The sequence below is a fragment of the Narcine bancroftii genome, chromosome 4, assembly GCF_036971445.1.
Source record: "Narcine bancroftii isolate sNarBan1 chromosome 4, sNarBan1.hap1, whole genome shotgun sequence".
NCBI lineage: Eukaryota > Metazoa > Chordata > Chondrichthyes > Torpediniformes > Narcinidae > Narcine > Narcine bancroftii.
In genome coordinates, this window is record NC_091472.1 from 101,756,736 (window position 1) to 101,776,434 (window position 19,699).

The following is a 19,699-nucleotide window of genomic DNA, read 5'->3' on the forward strand; positions in this document are numbered from 1 at the left end:
ATAGGCCAACTGGAGGACTTGGTATTGGGAAATGAACCAGGTCAGGTGACAGATCTCTAAGTGGGCAAACATTTCAGAGAAAGTGATCACAACTTCCTCGCCTTTACCATAGCATTGGAGAAGGAAAGGAATAAATCATCTGGGAAAACATTTAATTTGGGTTGGAGAGCTTGGGTGCATAAATTGGAAGTCGATGTGCTTTTTGAAATATACAGGATTTATGGATGTGTGGATCATCTGGACAGCCAGATGCTTTTTCCTACTCATGAGAAGATGCATAGTTTTAAGATGCTTAGGAGTAAGTATAGGGGGGACATAAGAGGTCCATTTATCACACAGTGTGCGTGGAATGTGCTGTCAGCAATGGTTTTGGAAACCATTAGATAGGTACATTCAACTGAGAAAAATGAAGGGTTAAGCAGGAGGGAAATTCTTGGCAGTTGTTGAAATGGAAATTCTTGGCAGTTGTTGAAATGGGTCAGTACAACACTGTGGGCCAAAGGGCTGTATATTTATGTTCAAGGAACATTGGCATGGTCCTCTGCACAAGTATGTTACATTAATGCAGGGAATGAATGGTAAGGTGAAAGAACCACAGTGTACAAGGGATCTAGAAAATCTAATTAAGAAGAAAAGAAAAGATTACAAGAGGTTTGATTGAGCTTCAGAGAATTACAAGATTGCCAGGAATGAGCTGAAGAAAGAATTTAGGAGAGCTAGAAGGGACCAAACCTTGGTGAGCAGGATTAAGGAAAGCCCCCAAGGCATTGTACAAGAATGTGAAGAAGAAGGGGATGATTTGTGCGAGGATAAAACCCATCGGGATGATAGTAGAAATGTGCTGCATGGAGTTGGAGGAGGTGGTGTAGGTCCTTAATGAATACTTTGCTTCAGTGTTCACTGAGAAAAGGACCTTGGCAATTGTGAGGGATGGCAAAGCAAACTGATTCCCTTCAGTATGTTGACCTTAAGAAAGAGGATGTGTTGGAGCTTTTGTAAAGCATGAATTTAGATGTCACCGGGACCAGACAAAATTTAACCAAAGCTACAGTGGGAAGCAAGGAAGCAGATTGATGAACCATTGGCGATGATCTTCCCATAGTCACATGGGACAGGAGATGAACTGAATGATTGGAGGGTGGCAAATGTCATTTCCTTGTTGAAGAAAGGGAGTTGAGATACCCAGGAAATTATCGACCAGTGAGCCTTACTTCATTAGTGGGCAAACTGTTGGAGAAGATCCTGAGTGACAGGATTTACAAGCATTTAGAGTGGCATAATCTCATTATGGATAGTGAGGGTAAGGTTGTGCCATGAGCCTGATTGAATTCTTTGAGGATATAACACAGATGAAGGTAGAGCGGTGGATGGATATATGGATTTTATTATGACATTTGCTAAAGTCCCTACACAAGGCTACAGGGCTCATTCAGAAAGTAAGGAGGCATGGGATCCAAGGAGTCCTTGCTTTGCAGAATTGGCTTGCCCAGAGAAGGGAGAGGATGGTTGTAGATGGTCCATAATCTGTTGAAGATTGGTGACCAGTGGTGTTCCACAGGAATCTGTTCTGGGACCCCTCCTCTTTGTGATTTTTATATATGACCTGAATAAGGAAGTAGAAGGTGTGGTGCAATGTTATTACTTTGGCATTTGATCTGTTGATGATGTCACGGGGGTGGCCTTCAGTATTCTGTTTTTCTGGGTCAGAGAGGACGATGGAGTGGAAGGAACCCCCCCCCCCCACTGACCTAGAAAAGCACAATACTTAAAAGTGTACTGCGGGGTTGTTTTCACTAAAGGTTCTGAATGCTAAGCTCAAAATGGTCTTTATTGTGTGAACTCAACACAACATGGTGTCAGACGTGGAGCTGCTTTGAGCCACGGACCAGAGGACAAACATCCTGCTTAAAAAAAAAATTGAGCAGCATTGAGAACAAGCCAGGACACGTGGATGTGCCCTGACCGGGGATCTGCAGCACTTCTGATGGCTACTTTCACCATTGAACCTCTGGAACCCTCTCAAAGCCGCCAGGAGTGGGAGAAGTGGATCAGGAGATTTCAGCGATTCAGACTGGCGAATACCTTGAACAATTCCACCAAAATTAACCAGGTGAATACATTGGGATGCTGCATGGGGGATAAGGCTAATGAAGTGCTGTGAGGGCTGGATTTAACGAGCGAGCAGCACCAGTGTTACAATGCAGTAAGGAAAGGTTTTGACATATATTTTGTTACAAAGAAAATCATGATACAGAACGGGTTGAGTTTAACTGGAGAGTACAGCAGCTTACGGAAGCAGTGGACTCATTCATCACAGCATGACGAAGCTTTGAGGGACAGATTAGTAGTGGGTCTGAGAGATTCGTCTCTGTCAGAGAGGATGCAACTCAATAAAGATCTCACCCTCACAAAAGCTATAACAATGGCTAGACAGTCAGAGGGAATAAAGCGGCCACAGATTGACAAGAGGAGAATGAGCGCTTGTCAAGTGGCAATGGATGCAGTGACCATGAAGAAGGAAAAACAGCAAAAATGCAAAGCTAAGGAACATACACAGGGACAACCAAAATTTAAGAAAACAGTGCAGAGCAGGGTGAACCACAAAGGGTGTCCCAAATGTGGTAAATCACCTTTCCACTCAGCACTTCAGTGCCCAGCCAAGAGTGCAGAATGTCACAACTGTGGAAAACTCTGCAGGTCAACCAGCACAGTGACTGAAGTTGCAGAGGATGTTGCTGGATTGCTTCTAGGAGAGGTGGCTTCTGGCGAGGAACCATGGATGGCTGACATCAACCTAGGAGGAAATAAGGTAAACATCAAAATTTACACTGGGGCTACGTTATAGCCATTCCTGAGCAGGCATTTAAAAGAGCCGTACGTGGAGAGAGTAAGCTAGATAAAGCTCAGAAACTGCTCTATGGTCAGGGTGGAGTGAAACTGACGATCATGGGGTCAGTTGCAGAAACACTCTCATATAGAGAGAGGAGCACCTCTGAGGAAGTTTTTGTGGTGAGAGATCTTCAGGTGCCGTTATTGAGCAGACCAGACTCAGTAGTCAGAGTTGATGCCATGGACCAAGAGATAGTCAGAAATAAATATCCTAAACTCCGTGAGGGACTTGGCTGGTTCAGAAGCCTTATATCATTAAACTCAACCTGACGCTAAGCTATTTTCTCTTAAAATGCTATGACTGGTCAAATTGCCACTCATGGGGCAAGTGAAGAAAGACCTAGAGAGAATGGAAAATCTAGGTGTAATCAGCTGCATGGAGGAACAAACAGATTGGTGTTGTGGCATGGTGGTAGACCTGAAAAAAGAACAAAGAGGACATCCCCATTTGTGTGGACTTGACACCCCTAAATGGGTCAGTGTGCCATGAAAAGTTTATCCTCCCTTCAGTAGACTAAACCTTAGGCATGCTCACAGGTGCACAGTATTTCACTAAGCTAGATGCAAACATGGGCTTTTGGCAGATTCCCCTGTCCAAAGAATCAGCTCTCTATCCCACCTTTATCACGCCATTCAAGCATTACTATTTTAACCACCTGCCTTTTGGTTTCTCCTCTGCCCCAGAAAACTTCCAGAACAGGATGGTGACTGAGGTTACCGGAGATCTGGAAGGGGTTGTCTGCCATATGGACGATATCCTCATCTGGGGGACCACAAAGGACCAGCATGGTGCTAGAGTCCATACTGTCCTGGACGAGCAGAAAAAGCAGGGGTCACTCTTAACATGTCCAAATGTGAGTTTGGGAAAAATGAGGTTTAGTTTCTTGGATACATCATCTCAGCTGATGGCATGAGGCAGACCTAGACAAAACAAGAGCTGTGCAGGACATGAAAGAGTCAATGAACATAAGTGAGCTCAGGAGCTTCCTTGTATGGTGAATCAGTTAGGGAAGTTCATACCAAACCTGGCTGAAAAGGACAAACCACTGAGAGACCTGCTGTCCAAAAAGAACCAGTGGTGCTGGGGTCATGAGCAACATTTTGCAGTCTCAAGTGTGAGCTCTCATCTGCACTGGTTCTTTGGCTGTATGACCCTAATAAGCAACTGAGAATATCAGCTGTCACCACATCTATGGGCGACAAAAGGATTGAGACATTTGGTTACCAGTCGCTGATGCTTCCAGATCGCTGACAGATACACATCAGCGATATGCTCAACTGGCACTAGCACTGACCTGGGTCTGTGAGAGATTTAGTGATTTCATCCTTTGACTACATTTCGAGGTGGAAACACCACAAACCTCTTGTAAGTCTACTATGTGGACAGACTTTGGACTCGCTGCCACCTTGGATATGAAGATTCAGGATATGCTTTATGAGGTACCCTTACACCATCTCACACACAACTGGAAAAAGCCTCACACTCTCTCGCTCCTCACACTCTCTCGCTCCTCACACTCTCTCGCTCCCCATTCAAAGATGGTGCTACATGTGGTGACAGTGACCTCATGGAAGATACTAATATCTACATTGAGTCTGTGCTGAACAATCTTCTGACAAGTAACAGATACAGGACTGAGCTTCATGAGCAGCTGTGTGCCGACAGTGTTTGCACACAAGTCATAAGATACTGTGTTGAGGGTTGGCCAGACAGGAACCAGCTACAGGGACCAGTCAAACACTACTGGCAGGAGAGGGCAGTTCTAAGCGTGCATGATGGACTTCTCCTCTGTGGAACAAGGTTAGTTATTACTGCTAACATGGGAAATGATGAACTTGAGAAAATACATGTGGGCCACCAGGAGGAGGAAAGTGCAGGCAATGTGGTGGTGGCCTGGACTAAGCAGTCAGATAAGTGAGCTTGTTCTTAAATGCAGAGAATCTATCAAGGAAAGGGCAAATTCAAAAGAATCTCTGATGCCAACCAAACTTCCAGACAGGCCCTGGCAAAAACTAGGTGCAGATCTATTCACTCTCAGAGACAGTACCTATTTCTAGTGGTGGACTATTTCTTTCGATATATAGAAATAGTGCCGTTCAGTCCAAGAAGGTCCACAGATATAACTGTTCATCTGAAATCTATGTTCGCACGACATGGGATCCCTGAGACATTCGTAAGTAACAATGGGCCACAAATCTCTGGACATGAAATGAAGAACCTTGTGGCAGATTATGGCTTTGAGCATGTAACTGGCAGCCCTAAATATCCCCAGAGTAATGGCGAGGTTGAACACGCTGTTCAAACTGTTAAAAAATTGCTTAAAAAGGCCAGAGATTCCTATCATGCCTTATTGGCCTACAGAGCCACATCTCTGTACAATGGCTACAGCCCTGCCCAGTTACTCATGGGACGTTGCCTTCATACCACATTGACTACCCTTCCAGAGAGGTTGCAGCCAGCTCTCCCAGACCTGCTGCAACTCCATCACAAGGAGAGGGAGAAAAGATGGATGGATGCAAAACATTTCAGAACAAGCGACCTTGTCACCATGTTTTGATCTCTGATGCAAGAGCATAAGGCACAGTGACATCCATATACCACAGCCCACAGATATACCTGGTCAGCGGACCACAAGGAACACTGAGGAGGAATCATCACCATTTCGTGTCTATATCAGCGCCAGAGTCTCAAGGCGAGAATCTGCAGGAGCACCTGCTAGAAGAAAACTCTTCTGCAGAAGCAGATTCAGGGACTCTGTCACCAGCAACAAAATCCTAGAGTATGTTTGGCATCATGAGAACAAGCTCAGATAGAGAAATTACAAACCACAGAGACTTAACCTGTGAGAGACTGAAATAAAAATTCAAAGGAAATATGTATTGTAAATGTTTTTTGTGTTAATTGAAATGAACAGAAGCCACAGCTAAGGTTAACTTTGAACTTAAAATAAGGGGGATGTGGTGTAATGTTATTAGTTTGGCATTTGACCTGTTGATGATGTCACGGGGCGGGCTTCAGTATTATGTTTATCTGGGTCAGAGGGGAATGTTGGAGCAAAAGGAGGGCCCCCGCATGAAAAGTGTACTGCGGGGTTGTTTTCAGTAAAGGTTCTGAACTTTGAGCTCAAAGTGGTCTTTACTGTGTCTATGTGAACCCAACACAACTGAAGGGTGGGTGAGTACATTTGCAGATGACACGAATGTGGATGAAGTTGTCGATTGTCTGTTGAGTTTCCAGAGATTACAAAGGGACATTGATAGGGTGCAGAGCTGAGCTGTTAAATGGCAGATGGAATTGAATCCAGAAATGTGTGAAGTGGTTCATTTTGGAGGGTCAAATTTGAAGGCAGAATACAATGTAGATGGGAGGACTCTGAACAATGTGGACAAGTGGAGAGATCTGGGGGTTTGTGTCCATAGGGCACTCAAAGCTAATATACAGGATGATAGTGTTGTTAACCATGAGTTCGAGTTCAAGAGGCCTGAGGTATTATTGCAGCTACATAAGACCTTTGTTTGACCCCACTTGGTACATTGTGTTCAGCTCTGGTCACCTTATTTTTTAGGGGGCTGTAGAGAGGGTGTAGAGAAGAATTACAAGGATGCTCTCTGGATTGGAGGCAATGCCTTAAGTTGAGTGAACTTTGTCTTTTCTCCTTGGAGTGTCAGAAGATTAAGGATGACCACATAGAAATATATAAGATGATTAAAGGGATTGATCATGTGGATGGCATGAGATCTTTACCCAGGACTGAAATGGCTAGCACGAGGGGACATAGTTTTAAGGCGAATGGGAGAAAGTACAGGGGAGATGTGAGAGGTGGCCGGTGCATGGAGTACATTGCCAGCAACCATGATGGAGGTCAGTACAATAGAATCTTTTAAGAGACTATTAGATAGGTTCAGGAACTGAGAAAAATGGTTATGCAGTAATTCTAGGCAGTTGTTTGAGTATATTATTAGGTTGGCACAATGGTGTGGGTTGAAGGGCCTGTATTGTGCTGCAAATTTCTGTATTGTATTTGCTCAGCTTTCCTTTCTCCACAGCTTTAACCTGCTCATCCTTCAGTTCATCAGAATGTCCTCCCAGTTCTGATTATGTTCTTATGAACCTTATTTTTCACACTCTCCAACACCCATGATATGGTATTTTTATAACATTTGAGTGAATCTGCAGTACCAACACAAAAAACAGCCAGCTTCTGACAGTGAAGTTGTCATTTAACTCTTAGAACCATAGAACTTCTAGCACAGAAACAGTCTGTTTGGCCCTTCTAGTCTATGCCGAATTATTCAACCTAGTCGCACTGACCTGCACCTGGACCATATTCGTCCCGTCCATGTACTTGTTCAAATTTTTCTTAAATGTCAAAATTGAGCCTGCAACCACCAATTCAGCTGGCAGCTCATTCCACACACCAGCCTCTCTCTGCATGAAGTTCCCCCTGACGTTCCCTTTAAACTTTTCCCCTTTCACTCTTAACCCATGACCTCTCATTTTTATCTCTTCTAACCTCAGTGGGAAAAAGCCTGCTTGAATTTACTCTATCTATACCAATTATAATTTTGTATACAGTGACTGATTTGACAGCACAAGGCTTCTAAAGTGCTTCTGCAAGGAACAAATGATACAGTGCAATTACCGCACCATCGACCTGGATTCAAATCCGCTGCTGTTTGTCAGGACTTTTGTGTGTTCTCCCCGTAACCTCCACAGGTTTCCTTCAGTTTCCTCACACCTTCCAAAAAACATAGGGCTTGGTAGGGTGTAATTGGGTGGCTTGTGCTTCATGGGCTAGAAGGGCCTTCTACTGTGCTATGTCATTAACATTAAAAAAAGAGGTAAATTCACTCCTTCCAATTCTGTTTATGTGTTTTCTCCATGCCATGATCCATTTTATACCCAAAGATCAGTTGCATAAAATCAAAAGGAGTGGAGGGGATTTTAAAACCCCACATGGAATGGGGAATCTCTCACCATCCAGTCGAAGTTTGACTTTCCCCCTCACCCTTCGATTCCATGACCTTTTGTGCTTTACATTGCTGGCCAGGAAGGGGGTAGGAGTGAGGAAGATAGAACATAGACCATAGAACAGTACAGCACAGGAAGAGGCCCTTTGGCCCATATGCCTGCGCTGAACACGATCCCCCAAAGTTAAACTAAAATTCTCCCATTTGCTCATGATCCGTATCCCTGCATATCCATGTGTACCTGGAAGCCCATTGAACACTTTTATCTGCTTCCACCACTGACCCTGGCAGCCTGTCCCTGGCACCCACCACTCTCTGTAAAATATTTGCCCCATGCATCTCTTTTAAACTTCTCCTCCCCCACCCCACCCCACCCCCTTGCCCTCCCCCACCTTGAACACATGTCTGTTAGTATTTGACATATTTACTATGGGAAACAGACTCTGACTCTCCACCCTCTCATGCCTATCCACGCCTCTCATAACTTTATAAACTTCTGCAACCATTGAATACTTAGTAACTAGGAAATGTGTGCACATCAGATCCCGCATCGGAAACATTCTAGGGACAAGATAATCTGCCTTTTATTATAGAAAACGGAAACACTCGGCAGGTCTAGCAGAATTTATGGAAACAGACCCCGAGTTAATGCTTCAGGTCAAAGAAAGGCACTCCAAACCCATCTTGGTCTTACTTGCATTTTACCAATGCCCAGTCTCCTATATATGACCTATTCTTCATTCAAATATTTTTACTCTTTCTCAGAATCCTGTGTACATTGTTTCTGATCGAGGGGTCAATATCGGCTTGGCCAGAAGCACATTTTGTTGTTGAGTTTTGTGAATGACAACCTTTAGCAACCACTGTGAAAACTCTTCATGAAGAGCCACAAAAATTCACAGCTAAATTTGATGCAGATCTGCTTTGCACTTTCATCCCAATTTACTCCAACTCAATCTGCTGTGACCTTTCATATGGTTTGGTAAGACCAGAGTCTTGTGGTTCAAGATTCCTTTATTGTCAAGTATTAATATGCAAAGACTAATAATTCAAAATTCATCAAGTTTTGCCTGCCATCAAGGAATACAAAAAGGCGCCACTAGCATTGCCCAGACTCCCCTAACAATAAGAAGCAAAGGAAAATCCCTTCAGAGACACTGAGTGTCTATGGATTTGTCCCCAGTGCTCCCTCAACCTCTGAGTCCCACAGCCTCCTGTCCAGTCCAGGAGTGAGTGACACATGATAGGTTGCAGACAGTGTGATTATAGTAAACACACTGGAGGAACTCAGCCGGTCTTTTCAGCATCTATAGGAGACAAAGATATATTGCTGACGTTTCGAGCCTGAGCCCTTCTTCAAGACAAAAAATTAGAAAAGGCAGAAGCAGGATAGATCAGAAAGTCTCAGAATTCAAACAATGGGGGAGGAATCCAGACCAACAAAAGGTGTGATAAGGGACTAGGTAGAATTTACCCTGTCTGTGCAAAAGGATTTTGATTTCAGATTTATTGTCAGAATACATACATGACATCACATACAACCCTGAGATTCCTTTATCCTGTGGGCACAGCAGAATCACCACTAATTGATAGTGCAAAAAATAAACTGCACATGGCATGAATATATAAACAATCAAAAGAACTGGAAACAGATAACGAATGTAAACAAACTGACTGCAATACAGGGAAAACAAAGAAAATCGATAAAGTGCACCAGTAAGGTGGGGGGGGGGGGGTTAATGAAAGCCAGAGAAATCAATATTAATGCCATCTGGTTAGAGGGTGACCAGTTGGAAATTGAGTTGTTGTTCATCCAATTTATGGGTGGTCTCATTCTGGCAGTACAAGAGTCCATGGATGGACATATTGTCAAGGGAATGGTATGGAGAAATGAAATGGGTTGCCACTGGGAGTTCCATGCTATTGCAACACTGTCCCTTTCCTCAATCTCTCTGTCTCCATCTCAGGAGACAAACTCATTACAGACATCTTCAATAAGCCCACCAACTCCCACAGCTACCTCGACTACACCTCTTCTTTCCACTCACATACCACTTTAAGTATTCCCTATGCCATAGGTGCTTTGTGATTAGAAAGGGATTGTTTAAGGTGGTAGGTGAGTGGGAAGGGAAGGTTGAGAATCACTGTTCTAGACCCAATTGTTGCTGAAATATTTTGCTTGAGAAAAATTGTCATTGGCCCATTTCCTTTGAAGTTATGAAACCGTGCAAATAATTAGGTACAATTAAAAAGTGATTTTCAGACTTTTTCTTTCCACCCACCTACCATCTTAAGCAATCCCTTACTAATCACAGAGCACCTATGGCAAATGGAATAATTAAAGTGGTAGGTGAGTGGAAAGAAGAGGTGTAGTCGAGGTAGCTGTGGGAGTTGGTGGGCTTATTGAAGATGTCTGTAATGAGTTTGTCTCCTGAGATGGAGACAGAGAGATTGAGGAAAGGGACAGTGTTGCAATAGCATGGAACTCCCAGTGGCAACCCATTTCATTTCTCCATACCATTCCTGCCACATTGACCACCGTCAGTGGGCTGATAACGCCTCAAACCGTGCATCTTGGCGCCTCACAGTTTGGCGGGCAGCAACCTCCTTTGAAGAAGACCGCAGAGCCCACCTCACTGACAAAAGGCAAAGGAGGAAAAACCCAACACCCAACCCCAACCAACCAATTTTCCCATGCAACCGCTGCAATCGTGTCTGCCTGTCCCGCATCGGACTTGTCAGCCACAAACGAGCCTGCAGCTGACGTGGACTTTTTACCCCCTCCATAAATCTTCGTCCGCGAAGCCAAGCCAAAGAAAGAGATGTGAGTGGAGAGAAAAAGGTTGATAACCACTGGGTTAGCAGGACAGATATGTGATCTGAGTAATCAAGATGGGGCCAAGAGCAGCATTGTATGCAGCAGGGATGTTAGTGTACAGCCAATCAAGGGAGCTCTCTCCTCTGGTAGCAAAGCTGATGTGCTGTTTAAACCATGGTAAGACTGTTTTCAGGTTGGTGCGGTAGAAGATGGCAGTTACAATTATGGCACTGTCAGGGTGGGATATCTGGTCTTCGAATATGGCAACCTAAAGCTCTTTCATGGCTTCGTCCTCATAGCCAAAGGTGGAACATAGACTGCGGCAATCAGTGTGGCAGAGAATTCCCTGGACAGATAGAAGGGTCTGCATTTCACCATCAGGTACTCTTTCTCTGCTGTGCAGAAGGTCTTTACAATAGAGACATTTGTACACCAGTTCTCGCTGATGTAAATACACAGTCCTCCTCCTAGAGCCTTGCTAGAAGCAGCAGCATCTCTGTTGGTCTTGAAGAAGATAAGACCATGCAGCTGAATTGCTGCTTCTAGAATGGTGTCCCAAAACCATGTTTCTGCAATCATCAGTCCTGCAGTTCTCTCTGGTACAGATGAAGACTCAGGTAAAATCATTGAAATGCGGTTCTGAAGGTGTTAACTCTCAGCTTAACCCCGATTTAGGCCCACTTTATGTGCTTCTCCCTTTTCCAACAGCATTTCCGATGGCATCCCACATCTCCCATGATCTGCTCTGTGGTTTGCTGCAGTCTTTGTTCCCTGCTTCCAACCGATTTGATCCACCTGTTTGAAAATCCGGTTTGTTTTTCTATTTTCATGTGTTTTTTCTGGATCATACTCAGTATGTATGCGTTGGGGATTTCACCGTTGTGAGGAGCTGGTGGCCACTGCAAACACATGCACCCCCCTTTTTTTCCTCACTGCTTCACTCAATTAAAAACCTCTCTCTTGGTACATGAGACAATAAATTTGAATTTGCACATAGTGGTCTGGTTAAAGTTCACATTGAATTTATTTGCCTGATGCTTAATGGTCGCCCCCAGTTTTGTCCCCACAAGTTATTCTTTGTTTTCTCTCATTTCAGTGATGGATGGGCAGACCGTGAGGAGGTGATTGAGGCCTACGAGCAAGAGGCGGTGGGAGGGATTACTATCAAGCTGCAGTCTGCGGAGGTCACCTGGTTTGACGACTACTACCTGAAGCTGAAACTGGACACCAACACCCGCAACCCATGGTTTCCTGAGTTTTGGCAGCACCGCTTCCAGTGCCGTTTGGAGGGGCACCCTCAGGAAAACCGAGCCTATAAAAAACTCTGCACAGGTACGTGAATCATTCTCTCCTACCTCACCATGCCATGTGGCACATCTTCTAATCACCAGAACCCAAAGTATTCAAGGAAACATTGCAAAAATGCAGTACAACTACATTACCAACATGTTTATGTGAAAATAATATATTACAGAAAATAAAATTCTATGATCAAAACCATAAATATAAAGAAAACTACACTCAACAGGCTTTGTTGCAACTGGCTAAATTAGCCTGGTGAAGTGGTTTTGAAGCAGGGATGAATCCAGCTATGTTTTGATGTGTTGACCTCATGTTCCAAGCTTCTATTGCAATCTATTATCTAAAAACAAAAAAAAATCACTAGGAGTTAGAATTTCATCTTTGAACACAGATTAGGATTGCCCACCAAAGAATGCATATGGGCTTCATGTGGTTGTGTTCCTGCTCCAAGTTTCACCAAGACTTATTTGCATAATCACAAACTTAAGATTTTCAGTCACCAGCAGAGACAGGTAGTGAAGGAGAATCTGCTTTCTTTCTTATCATGAGATGCTTTTACAATGTTGATGTGCTATCACTAACTCAAATGACTGGAGTTACGGAACTGTACAATAAACTTGAAGGTCATCCTATGCTGTGACCCAGGCTTTCCAGGGAGAGGTTATGGTCTTGGAGCCTTTATACAGGGTCAAGAGGGAGGAGCCACAGGTACAGTCACAGAACGGGCGGAGCCAGATTAAGGAGTGTACAGCAGTTCACCACATTCACCCCTTGTTTTTTTTTATTTTGTCCAACGGGGTGATGTTGGACACAAAGACTTGCAGGTTAAGACTGTCTGATGGCCTGGTCTTCCGTTGTGTCTGGTGGCGAGCCAGTTGCTGTGCTTTAGCTGGGGTCATTGGTGATTCCTGGAGTTCCAGCGCTGTGTTGACCTGCCTGGGATGTGGCCACTCTACCAGAGTTGGTATATCATACCATATGTGTGTCCATGGAAGTGGGGGGGTGGGTGCTGTTTGGTGGGTATGCTCCTTGGGTGCCCTGTGCATGCAAGGTCCCGGATGGAGACAGTTTCCTCATGCCCATCTGGATAAGCCATGTACACATATTGGGGATTCACATGGAGGAGCTGGACCTTTTCAACCAGTGGGTCAGTTTTATGGCCCCTCATGTGCTTCCGTAGCAGGACCACCCCTGGGGATGTCAACCAGGATAGTAGGGTGGTCCCTGACATGGATTTCCTGGGGAAGGAGAAAATTTGTATGAGGGTAGCATTGGTGGCAGTACATAACAGGAACCTGATTGCATGGAGTTGGCTTGAGAAGAATTGCTTGCCAGTGAGAGACTGGCAGCCGCCTGGACTTGAGGGCAAAGAGGATGGCCTTCCATGTGGTGGCATTCTCCCTCTCCACCTGGCCGCTCCCTCAGGGGTTATAACTAGTAGTCCTGCTGGTGGCGATACCTGTGGCCAGCAGATATTGGTGTAGCTCATCACTCATGAATGAGGACTCCCTGGTAACTCTGGATGTATGACAGGTACCCAAACAGGGTGAACAAGTTGAGCAGTGCCCTGATGACTGTGGTGGTGGTCATGACTGGGCAGGGGATGGCAAAGGGGAAACGTGAATACTCATTGATGACCATGAGGAAATACACATTGCGGTTGGTGAAGGGAAGGGGGCCCTTGAAATCCCTTCTCAGGAGTTCGAAAGACAATGTAGCTTTTAACAGGTGTGCCCTATCTGGTTGGTAGATGTTCAGTTTGCATTCCGCATAGGCCCTCGGGACGGGGCATCTGAGGGCTTGTGGAACTTCCATGGTTGATACAGGATATCATAGTTAGAGGTGGAGAATTTGATCCTCCACCTCATAATGTTATCATTCTTTACCTTACCCCACTGTTTATTGTTAAACATGAATGCCATGGCCCGTTGGTCCGTGAGCAGGGTAAAATATCTGCCGGCCAGATAATGCCTCCTGTGCTGTGCTGCCTCAACTATTGCCTGGGCCTCCTTCTTGATGGAGGAGTGTTGGACTTTGGGGCCTTAGAGGGTACAGGAGTAGAAGGCCATGGGCCGACCTGCCTTATTAAGGGCGGCCACCAAAGCGAAATCGGATGCGTCACTCTCCACCTGAAATGGGTTAGATTCTTCCAACGTGTACATTGTGGCCTTAGTTATATATTACTTATTTTATGCAACAGAAGGCTGCCCAGGCCTCTCTTGTCAGGGGGAGGGATGTGAACTTGATAAGGGGGCAGGCTTTGTCTGTCTAATTAGGGACCCACTAGACGTAGTAGGAAAAGAACTCTAGGCACCTTTTCAGGGCCTTGAGGCTGTGTGGGAGGGGGAGCTCTAGCAGGGGGCTCATGCTGTTGGGGTTGGGGCCAATAACATAACATAACAATTACAGCACGGAAACAGGCCATTAGGCCCTTCTAGTCCGCACCGAACCAAACACCCCTTTCTAGTCCCACCTCCCTGCACAATGCCCATAACCCTCCATCTTCTTCTCATCCATATACCTGTCCAACCTTTTCTTAAATAATACAATTGACTCCGCCGCCACTATTTCTCCCGGAAGAAACACAGCTACCACTCTCTGAGTAAAGAAGTTCCCCCTCATGTTACCTCTAAACCTCTGCCCCTTAATTCTTAACTCATGTCCTCTTGTTTTAAACTTTCCACCTCTTAACGGAAATAGTCTATCCACATCCATTCTGTCTATCCCTTTCATAATCTTAAATACTTCTATCAAATCCCCTCTCAACCTTCTACGCTCCAAAGAATAAAGACCCAATCTGTCCAATCTCTCCCCATACTCCAGATGCTTAAACCCAGGCAACATTCTGGTAAACCTTCTCTGCACTCTCTCCACTCTGTTTATATCCTTCCTATAATTAGGCGACCAGAACTGCACACAGAACTCCAAATTAGGCCGCACCAACGTCTTATACAATCTCAACATCACCTCCCAACTCCTATATTCCATGCAATGATTGATAAAGGCCAGCATACTAAAAGCCTTCTTCACCACCCTATTCACGTGAGTTTCTACCTTCAGGGAACGATGTACCGTCACTCCTAAATCTTTCTGCTCTTCTGTATTCCTCAATGCTCTCCCATTTACCACATATGTCCTATTCTGATTCTTCTTACCAAAATGAAGCACCTCACACTTATCAGCATTAAATTCCATCTGCCATTTTTCAGCCCACTTTTCTAAGCAGCCCAAATCCCTCTGCAATCCTTGAAAACCTTCTTCATTATCCACTATTCCACCTATCTTAGTATCGTCTGCATATTTACTAATCCAATTCACCACCCCATCATCTAGATCATTAATGTATATAACGAACAACAATGGGCCCAATACAGATCCTTGAGGCACACCACTGGTCACCGGCCTCCAACCTGACAGACAATTATCCACTACCACTCTCTGGCCTCTCCCTTTCAGCCAATGTTCAATCCATTTGACTATCTTAAAATTTATACCTAAAGACTGCACCTTCCTAACTAACCTTCCATGTGGTACCTTATCGAAGGCCTTACTGAAGTCCATATAGACAACATCCACTGCGCTACCCTCATCCACATTCCTAGTCACCTCTTCAAAAAATTCAATCAGATTGGTCAAACATGACCTTCCTCCCACAAATCCATGTTGAGTGCTCCAGATCAGACCCTGTCTATCCAGATGTTTATAAGTACTATCTCTAAGAATTTTCTCCATTAATTTACCTACCACAGACGTCAAACTTACAGGCCGATAGTTGCCAGGCTTCCTCCTTGAACCCTTTTTAAATAACGGAACCACATGCGCAATGCGCCAATCCTCCGGCACTATCCCCATATCTAATGACATTTGGAAAATTACCCCATTCTTCAAAATACCACCAAGAATCCCTAGGTGGGCAGTGCGGAAAACACATTTATCCATTTTGTAGTTTAGGTTTAGGCCAGTGGTTCTCAACCTTTTTCTTTCCACTCATAGCACTTTAAGTAATCTCTATGCCATCAGTGCTCTTAGTAAGGGATTGCTTAAGGTGGTATGTGAGAGGGAAGGGAAGGTTGAGAATCACTGCTCTGGATCCAATTGTTACGGAAATATTTTGCTTGAGAAAAATTGTCATTGGCCCATTTCCTTTGGAGTGTCATAACGTGTCAATTAGGGGCGATTAAAACAGCGATTTTCAAATTCTTTCTTTCCACTCACAAACTACCTTAAGCAATCCTTTACTCATCACAGAGCACCTATGGCATAGGGAATACTTAAAGTGGTATGTGAGTGGAAATTAAAAGGTTGAGAACTGCTGGTTTAGGCTTTTGGCATTTGTGAGGAATTTCTGGAAGTTGACATCATGTCCTTGCAGCTTGTGGCCGCAGATCATGATGTTATCCAGGTAGGGGAAGGTGATGTGCTGGTCATTTTGGTCCACCATCTGGTCCATCTTCCGCTGGAAGACAGGGACACCATTGGTTACACCAAAGGAGACCCTGAGGAAATGGTAGAGGTGGCTAACTGCCTCAAAAGCGGTCCTCCAGGCAGATGAGGAGCTGGTGGTCGGCATATTTCAGGTTGATCGTGGAGAACACATGATATTGGGAAATTTGATTGACCATATCTGTAATGGGAGGAAGGGATATGTATCCCCTCAATCACAATTCTGGGTTTACCCCCACTGTTGACCACCATAACTTGAGTTCTCCACGGCTGGTACTGGCCTTGATGATTCCTCACTCATGAGTCACTGTACTTTTGCTTTCATAAACACCTTGTACCCTTCTCTGTATCGCCTGCTTTTTGTAGTGACTGGCTTACAGTTGGGGGTAGTTCGTGAACAGTGATGAGTGATCGATATGGAGAGTAGAGGGACTGCGTGTCGGTTGGGCTGGCAGGGGTTGAGGGTAGGGAGCAGTGTGAAGGGGGGGAGTCGGGCGGCTGGCTGACGAACTGCGGGGTGTGGGGGGGAAAAGGACTGTCATATTGCATCATAACACTTTTGAGGTGGCACTGAAAGACCAGCCCCAGCAACCCTGGTGCTCAGAGGTGCAGCATGGTGTAGAGTTTAAAGTTCTTGTAAGTTGTGCCCTACATGGTCAGCATCATGGTGGTGTAGCTGTGGACCTCGACCAAGTGGGGCATTGAGGCCAGAGTGACTTTATAACTTACTGGCCTTGCTATAACCATATAACCATATAACCACATAACCATTTACAGAGCGGAAACAGGCCATGTTGGCCTTTCGTGTCCGCACCGGTTCTAAAAGAGTAACACTGCATTGTGTCGGGATGGATGAAACTCTCAGCACTCCCACTATCGAAAAGCCATCTTGTCACCTAATTGTTGATCGAGATGTCCATAATAGACTGGGAGAGTTGATGCAGGCTGTTTTGATTCAGTACCATGGAGGCCAGTATCGGTTCGTGGTCTGGTCCGTGCTGACTCCTAGTCTGGGAGCATGATGGCAATGCCCATGTGGCAGTGTGGTTATCCCTGGAAGTTGGCGGCGTCCAAGATTCCGGCCTCCATATCACGGTGTGGTTGTCTCCAGAGGATGACGACAGACTAGATGGTGGCCCCCATGCTGTGCACATGGCGACGCTAGGACTGGAAGGTGGCTGTGATTGACATTCCTTCATATAGTGTCCCTTCTTTCTGCATTTTGAACATGTTGCGTCTTTCACCAGGCTACATTTTCAGGGGTGCTTTGGTTGGCTGCAAAAATAGCATTTCGAGTGCTCCTGGGAGACCACAGCTGTAGTGGACTCACTCATCGGACATGGTAGCAGACTGCTGGCCTATAAACTCGCATCCCAAGATGGTGGCCCCTGTGTGGACCCCATGCCATTCATCAAGTAAACTTCCAGCAATTTCACAAGGTTGATTGCTCCTTTTAAGTCTAACTTACTCTGCTTGAGTAGCCTTTGTCGCACGCAGTCCGACCGATGCCTACGATATAGGCTTCGCAGATCATGTCCTCTTTGTTTTGGGTGACCGGCACTGACTGGAAGTTGCGTGCTCGTGCAAGTCCCTGCAGGGCCTGGAGGAACTTGTCACTCGATTCACCCAGTCGCTGTCTGCGAGCACCCAGCATGTGCCTGGCGTATACTCCATTGCCTCCCTGTACCTTTAAACTGTTTTTAAACAGTTGAAAAGAGTTTATTACCAAAAGTAAGTGGTTTACTATCCAGTCATCCACCTGAGAAATCAATTTAAAATCATAAATAGGAGTGGATGTCTCCACTTTGCCCCTGAAGTCTGCTCCATCAGCCAACAGAATGATGAGTGATCTAATGAGAACCTCAACCCTGCGTTCCCATCCTTCACTCATCCCCTTTCACCACTTTGCCCATAATGGTGACATGAACATTGCGCGTCAAAGGTGTGCTTTAAAACTCTGTGACAGAACACAAGCTACAAATAGTTTCACTGGTGTTCATGGGTTCCTTGGTCAATTTTACAGACATAGCTTATTTTTATTTTTAAATTAAAAAGAAGTTTTTAGACATACAGCACAGTAACAGGCCATTTTGGCCCACGAGTTCATGCCACCCAATCCACACACAATTGACCTACATCTCCAGTATGTTCCGAGCAGTGGGAGGACACCGGAGCCCCCAAGGAAAACCCACACAGACACAGGGAGAACGTAAAAACTACTTACAGGCAGCTGGGATTCAATCCCCAGTCCCAATTGCTGGTGCTATAAAGACATTGCACTAACCACTGTGCCAACCGTGCTACCCTTCTGTGTCATGATCAGATGTTGCTCCAGTTGTTTTATTTACTGAATCCCACACTGAGGATAGTCTATTCAATTTTCCCGAGCTTAAAGTGGTCATATCAACCAAATGGACAATTTTCTCTGGATAGCAATTGCCTAGACTTTCCTTACTGTATAATCCTCCATTTTTCTCAGTTCTATGTTACTATTTAATGATCTCTTAAAAGATCCTATTGTACCTGCCACCACCATGGCGGGCAGTACATTCCATGTATCAAACCCTCTCTGTGGGAAGAACGAACCTCTTGCACCCCTGTACTTACTCCCACTATACCTCCTCGTGATACCTATTTCAGCCTCGGGGAAATGCTTCATGTCATCCACATCATCAATGACTCTCATCATCAGATCCACCTCTTATCAGGTACCCTTCTTCTCCACAGATCTAAGGAAAAAAGTCCAAGTTCACTTAACCTAACCTCATAAATCATGCTCCCAAATCCAGGCAGAATCCTTGTAAATCTCCTTTGCATCCTCTCTAGAATCCATATCCTTCCTGTAGTAAGGTAGCTAGAATTGACACATATTGTAAATGGGATCTCACCAGCTGCAACAACATCTCACAGTTCTTGAACTAGATCCCACAGTTAACGAAGGCCAACACACTATCTTAACCACATTCTTCTTTGGCTTGGCTTCGCGGACGAAGATTTATGGAGGGGGTAAATGTCCACGTCAGCTGCAGGCTCGTTTGTGGCTGACAAGTCCAATGCGGGACAGGCAGACACGGTTGCAGCGGTTGCAGGGGAAAATTGGTTGGTTGGGGTTGGGTGTTGTGTTTTTCCTCCTTTGCCTTTTGTCAGTGAGGTGTGCTCTGCGGTCTTCTTCAAAGGAGGTTGCTGCCCGCCGAACTGTGAGGCGCCAAGATGCACGGTTTGAGGCAATATCAGCCCACTGGCGGTGGTCAATGTGGCAGGCACCAAGAGATTTCT

The 19,699-nt window shown here is 45.1% G+C and overlaps 1 protein-coding gene across 1 annotated transcript in view; it reads left to right on the plus strand.

The window, feature by feature from the left end:
• LOC138762381 (metabotropic glutamate receptor 1-like) overlaps window positions 1-19,699 on the plus strand; it is a gene marked incomplete at its 5' end in the record, with an annotated part of 67,312 nt that overhangs the window by 9,653 nt on the left and 37,960 nt on the right. Inside the window, one exon of the mRNA XM_069936148.1 lies at window positions 11,775-12,010. Coding sequence (XP_069792249.1) covers window positions 11,775-12,010 — 236 coding nt within the window. The remainder of the gene's footprint in view (window positions 1-11,774; window positions 12,011-19,699) is intronic.